The 6,976-nt window shown below is 29.2% G+C and overlaps 1 protein-coding gene across 3 annotated transcripts in view; it reads right to left on the bottom strand.

Annotated features, from left to right (window-relative positions):
* Positions 1–6,112, bottom strand: part of LOC116848128 (STAM-binding protein) — a 9,146-nt gene extending 3,034 nt beyond the window's left edge. For 2 of the 3 annotated variants that reach the window (XM_032823909.1, XM_032823906.1), the window contains exons 1-10: positions 5,937–6,112; positions 5,394–5,867; positions 4,814–4,912; positions 4,437–4,658; positions 4,150–4,341; positions 3,712–4,018; positions 3,453–3,565; positions 3,163–3,265; positions 853–2,929; positions 207–414 (exon numbers count right to left, since the gene is read on the bottom strand). In XM_032823909.1, coding sequence (XP_032679800.1) covers positions 2,864–2,929; positions 3,163–3,265; positions 3,453–3,565; positions 3,712–4,018; positions 4,150–4,341; positions 4,437–4,658; positions 4,814–4,912; positions 5,394–5,506 — 1,215 coding nt within the window. In that variant the 5' untranslated portion in view covers positions 5,507–5,867; positions 5,937–6,112 and the 3' untranslated portion in view covers positions 207–414; positions 853–2,863. Of the gene's footprint in view, positions 1–206; positions 415–538; positions 616–852; positions 2,930–3,162; positions 3,266–3,452; positions 3,566–3,711; positions 4,019–4,149; positions 4,342–4,436; positions 4,659–4,813; positions 4,913–5,393; positions 5,868–5,936 lie in introns of all 3 variants that reach the window. The other variant, XM_032823908.1, reaches the window with a different exon arrangement.
* Between the last annotated feature and the right edge of the window lie 864 nt (positions 6,113–6,976).

Here is a 6,976-nt window from a genome sequence, read left to right as displayed (position 1 = left end):
AGAGAGAGAGAGAGAGAGAGAGAGAGAGAGAGAGAGAGAGAGAGAGAGAGAGAGAGAATCGAAATTGAAATTTTAACTAAAATTCTTAAATTCTCTTGAAATTTGACTTTACTTATTATTAAAATATTATTAAAAACATTGTAGTTCATGAAATAATTCTTAATTGAAAAGTAAGAATATTTTAATAAATATGTTGATTCCCTTACTGATAATTATAATTGTGAAAGAAATTAATTGTGATGTTCGCCACATAATATATCTCATGAAGAGTAAATTTTTCTCCGGAAAACTTGGGAAGACAAGCGATGACTAGAAAACTATTTTATGTGATTAAAAATGTAAATTGCTTAGGAGTGCAGTTGTTTCCTTAGTCTAAATTATCTGCTTGTAAGAGATGTACGTTCCTGTAGACAACTATGCAAAATACTTAATAGAGGAATAGACAAAATTTTATAACATAATAAAATCTTAGTATCATAATATAATCAGTAAAATCTTTAAAATATAACGATTGATTGCTTTAAAAAGTAATGTATACCGTGATTGTATAATAGCTCATGCAGACAGAATGTGGCAATATTTAATTGGTAACTGTGTGTTGCTTCTTGCCATGTTCTGTTTATAAAAGATCAATATGGACATACAAAATAAGGTTGTATTAAACTACTATATTAGAAATGAAACTATATAATAGTATATATTAGAATAAGTAAAATTGCTGAAGATAGTAAATAAGATGTATACTTATATTTAATTTATATGGTTTAATTTAAATATTTTATATATAGTTTTATATATTTATATAGTGTACGATAGTAGAATTTAATTAGAAATATATATATATATATATACCTTTGTCAAGCTAAACAAAAGATCGTTGTTCGATTATACGTTCGAGTTCGCGTCGGACAAGCTTCTGAATATATTCGAGTTTCGTTATAAGGTATTCATCCATTATTGTATTATTGTTGTTGCTTGTCTTCTTGGTTTCTCTTTGAAGCGTAAACAAGCATACACGACACGAAATAATGTGTCTTGTGTGTACATATACACCAATGAATTATATTCTACATGTATTTGATGATATGTAAATTCTGTTTATATATATATATGTGATGAAATAATACTCTAAAAATATGTATAGATGTGTTGATATACATAACGTCATGATATAATAATTTATAACCAAGTATATTTGTTTATGGATTTGATTTCGATTTTTCGAGACTTGGATCTTCCATATTGGACTTCCATATTGAAGGATAATAAAATTTTCCAAAGAAGTAAATATATTTGGTTTATTGTACTGAAAGTGGATCACAGTTCTATGTGGCTAATCTTGCACGTTCAAAGCAAGTTATGTTTATGATACAACACAAGACCCTTATGTGTAGAACACAAATTTTTTATGTTTTTATTATCCACTATATTAATAATGGAGCAATGCTTTTCAAATTAAACAATTTTTATTTCAATTATTAAGTTATTTATTCGTATTCGTTTGCATTTACGATGTTAAAATAGAGAATAATTAGAGATTACATGTCATTTTTTTCATGGTACTTTTATTATTTTAAAATTTTTATTGGATGTAGCAATGCTTGCTGCGCGCCAAAAAGCTGCGTGAATTATATTATTAGCTGCGTGAATTAGATTAGATATATATTTATTGATTCATGCCGATCTTTATATTTTTTGTAGATATCTCCCAAACAATACAAGTCACCCCAAAATTATCCTGAATATGCTTAAAATTATCTAAAATGCTTAAAGAATGTCTCAGAATATCATGGATGTATATACATAGGATGTTTTCATCCTGTTATTTCATCATTTTGATCTATGACATCTTGTGTTATTTCGGCTTGTGTTCTTTTCATTTTTCTTTTTTTTATTATAATGTAAAGCTTAGTAAACCATCTTACAGGAAAATTATCTCTCTCTAGCTTAAACACTATAAGAATAATTATTTTTTAAATATTTTTCATACTATTAGAGTACAGAATAATTAATTAATTTTTAGCGTTTTTAAATATTACGAACACCTTGTCCTTTTTGAGAAGGCACACAGAAACCGAGCCGCTCAAAATTTCTTTTCGTATCGGTGTTGGAGTTTTTTAGAATTTAGATAATAATAATATAATGTAATCATTATAAGTAAAATATAACATGAATAATATAACAATAAATTTATATATAATAATCAGTATTGATTTAAAATCTCGATAATTGCTTCTTTTAAATTAAGTTTTCTTAAAATTGATAATATATATTATAATTAAAATAAATAACATTTTTTATATAATTGCTCGGTTTTCGTTGACATTTTTATTAGTGCTGTCAATTTTACTCTGAATTTTTTTAATAATAAAACAATAATAATAAAAACAAATAATAAACAAATAATATAAACAAATAATAATAAAAATAAACAATAAAAACAAAAAATGCATCGCTGCTTTATAATTATTTATTATTTACTTCCAAATATAGGGCAAATGTAGTTATTCGGATAATATCCGCGGATTTAGGACGTCCGGATATAGAAATAACCACCTTTTTCTAAAAAAAAAAGCCAAGTGCACGCGCTTTCCTCTATAAATAAATTATACAAAAATAATAATTAAATAATAAAAATAAAAAATTATTAAATAAAGATTATTCAATCGAAACAAACCTAAATACACACAGAAATACTCGAGTTATACCGACAGCACTCATTTTTATATGCGATATGATGATATCGCGATTACTATTATGATTTGTAATTTTTACGGATTTAACGCGACTAATAATGCAATTTCGTGATTTAGTTGTTAGAAAAATAGCTCTTGCTAATAGCAATATTATAATTGGAAATGTATCATTTTCTCCTCAGATCCACAACCTCGATGGATGCCATTGCATCTAACTTATAATGTCTCGCTTTCTGTAATAAGAAAACAGCATTCAGTCGTTTTGAAAGGAATCAGGAAGATATACAATATATGTTGAATATATATGATGATCAGTTGTTGACAATACAATCGAAGAAATAATAATTCAAGAATGAGTACATTTAAAATATAGAATAGAATTACTTCATAAATTTTGTTTTCGATAGAAAGAATATTTTTTAAATATAGTTAATGTAAATAAAAAAGTTTGAAACCTTAAACTTACTGTGTATAACGGTTGTTCAGTAGGATGAGGATGGAACCCAGTTTCTCTGCAATTTGCGATGAAATCTAAACCATAATCAGGCGTCAAGACGAAGAATCCCGTTCTAAAATGAATAATTTTAATAATTTAATTTGTAAAACTTGTTTAAAGAAAATAAGGAAATTGCAAACTTCTTACATGTAAACTTATGTTTCGTAATTATACTATGCTAATATAAGAATAATTATATGTAACTTCCACTCCGTTCTTTTTTTTTCATTCTATTTAAAATTTTTATTTATTATACATACTCATCGTATTTAGGCGCGCAGACTATTGCTATTGCCTCGGCCATCAGCAGCTGATAGGCACAGTGTGTGTGCAAATCCACACTCGACAAAAATGCAGTTTGTGTGGGGTGGGTCTGTTTGTAATGGTAACATTTAGTTTAATAGTGAAGCAATTGTATAACAAAGAGGGTATGTTTTTTAATTAAATAATTATAATTAAACATTATAGAAGAAAGAATTCGATATAATTGTCATATAAATAAATTTAAAATATACGTACATGGATCCAACCGAGGGTGATTAGATTATGTTGGTCCTGATAATCAAAGAGATCTTCTTCATTGTGCGTAGTGCAAGAATCTGGGGTGCTGGTTTGCTCCGGAATGAGCAGATGCGTCACCAGCAATTTATTTCTCTCCAATTTTCCGGCTAGAATGCCGCAGGTTTCTTTATTGTTTATTGTATTACTAAAGGCAAGCATTAGGAAATCGTGCATCAATTTGTTCGACAGAATAACATCGCGCAAGGATAAACCATCGCTCATCAATAAAGAGGGCTTGGTTGAACGATCCACTGTCGGTGTTTTTCTAAACAAAATATGTCATACAACGATATTTTATACAAGTTCGTCATCTTTCCTCAGAAATTTAAATATTGTAGAATTTAAGGGTATATATATATATATATGTATATGTAATTTTGAGTAAACAAGACTTACGAATCTTTGAAGATAAATGTCTTGTCGTTACCATTCGAAGGACTTATCACAGGCTTAACAGGAGGTACAATAGGAAATAACTTGCTCTTTGTTTCTTCTGGTAACACTACATTTGTGCTGATGGCAGCCGTTGCTGCCTTAATGGCAGCCATGGCTGCTATTTTATTTCTTTTTTCCTCTTCCTCCTTTTGCCTGGACAAAAACCAAATAAACAACAAAGATAGAATGCTATATAAATTCTTTTGCTATTTCTTATATAAGAGAAATAAATTATTATTTTGAAATACTTTTGAAGTTCTTCTTGTTTTAGGCGTTCCATTTCAATTTTTTCTTTTTCCTTTAAGTCCTCTATATACTTGTCTAGATCTATCTGATATTGTTGCATTAACTGTTTTTTCAACTCTTCTGCTTTGGCAAAAGCAGTTCTCAAGCTGCATTTATTCATGTTCCTGTCCTTGGCTGATATACTGTTGTACTGTGGGTGCTTTATAATTTTATCCACAAAAAGTCTGCCCAAATAAATATAACATATTTTCTATAATATTTGATTACACAATGACTCATTTTAATATTTATCATTCAATAAAAATGAGCAAAAAACTTGTAAAAATTAAATCTATTATGTAATAGGCAAATAATAAAGGTGATCACTAATATTACCTACGTTATAAATTTCATATATAGAGTATAAGCACTCTCATAATCTTGTTCTTCCATGTGCATATGAGCTAATCTAACCATTTCTATTCCAGATCGATAATACCTGAAATTCAAGCTTGGTTTATAAAGTGATATTTTAATTATTTGATTCAATTAGTATAGTACAATTAATTCTCTGCTGATAATGTGCAGTTGCGGAACATATCCAGCAACATCTGCCTGGGGTCAGATCCAACCTCAACATTGTCAGCAGAGGGTTAATGAAATATTACTTTAAAATTACTCATACAAAATCTATATATATATATATTTATATATATCATATATATATATATATATATATATATATATATATATATCCCAAATAGCATAAATATCTAAAATATTTCTTAAAGATATCCCAACGATATCTAAAAGAGGTAAGATATTTTTTCTTAAGATATTTTATCTAAAAAATAGATATCTTTAAGATATTTTTTAGATGTATATACTAGTTGTAGTATATAGAGAGAGACTGTAATATTAAATATATGTACTTATGTATGACTGTAATGTTAAATATATATACTTTAAGGCATTCTGACCTGTGAATGGGTATATGAGGATCTACACTCACTGAAGAGGCATACTCGGAGAGTGATTTCAATCTTTCTTTGGGATCTGTACCTAGATCCTTCCACAATTGCCTCTTATCCATTTTGTAGGTTATGCCTACACTGTACAGTGACAATTACTTATTAGAAATTTTTAATTTTTAAAATAGATTAGATTTTATAAGTATCCAATTTTTCTTTCAATGCTTCAACGTCGAAGATACTTTTGTCATTTTAACGTAAATTGGGAAAGGAAAATGAGAAAAGAGAAATACTCAATCTTCTCGCTCCTCCTGTCAAAACTCGTCAAACCCGACTCACTGTGATTACTCCGCTAGGTTCGGAACTAGCGTCTGGACTGCACCTTATATAAGTGTGCAGAGCCATATATCAATATAAGAATAACAATATATCTGCTAGATTAGCTTTGAGATAAAAGTTTATCCGATCTGTTATTTGGCCTTGCTGTTGAAAAAATATAAATTTCTTTTATCTGTCGAGAGTTAACTGTTCGAAAATAAAAGTTTATCTTACCTGATATTGAATTGCACTATTTCGAACAAAAGAGACTGTTTAATAAATTATTCAGTTTGCTATTTGAAAATACACGCCTACTCTATCGTTGAGTCATACTACAATCTCGACTTTTGATTTATGGCCAATCGTTTACAGGATACCTATTATATGGTCTGTTCTTTTCAGCTACACTACTGAACTGGTGCAATAAGTAGAGATGCCCGATTCTTAATCGATTCGATTCTTTCCCTAACAAATTTAGGGAAAAAGGGTTGTTCGTGCTGCTTGCATACTTTTCGCTTTTAAAAAGAAGTGGACGCCTAATTAGACGCTTGGAAGGAATAATCGAGTTGGTTGTCACGTTTTTGCTTCTTCGAAACATTCCAATATACTTCTGTCTAGTTTTAAATAAACGAAAAGTGCGAAGAGTGCAAACAACACGAATAAGCCTATTTTTGGAGAAAGAATCAAATCGATTCAGAATCGGGCAACATTGGCAATAAGTTAGGGCCTTTGCACGTAGAAAAATTTTAACAGTAACCATAAAGTCGTAAGAAAACTGACCAATCACAGTCGATCATTCTTCGAACGCAAGGAGAATAATCAACTCTGATTGGTCAGTTTTCTTACGACCTTACAGTTACGGTTAAAATTTTTCTACGTGCAATAGCCTTTAGAGTGAGAAAACATACTTGTCTCACTTTAACTTATTGTACTAGTTCAGCAGAACTAGTTTAGCTGAAAAAAAAAAAACAGACCAATGGACTTTTTCGGAATCAATTTCGATCGGAAACATTCAGTTATTTCCTAGATTTCTATTGGCTTGGTTTACATCGTGCATTTGATACGTGTACTAAATAGTAACTTTCTATTAAATAATCTTAATATCGACGATAGATATAAACAACGGTATATTAAACGGTATATAATACTCATCAGTGTCGGTCTACAACCTCGCTTTAAGCTTTAAGTCGTAAGCAACTGACCAATCACAATCGATTATTCTTGAGACGTAAAGAGAATAATTGACTGTGGTTGGTCAATTGCTTAACCTTTAG

This window comes from Odontomachus brunneus, unplaced genomic scaffold (genome assembly GCF_010583005.1).
Source record: "Odontomachus brunneus isolate Ranch 3 - 2012 unplaced genomic scaffold, Obru_v1 Obru_scaffold_090, whole genome shotgun sequence".
Lineage (NCBI taxonomy): Eukaryota > Metazoa > Arthropoda > Insecta > Hymenoptera > Formicidae > Odontomachus > Odontomachus brunneus.
This window is presented reverse-complemented; position numbering and strand designations above follow the sequence as displayed.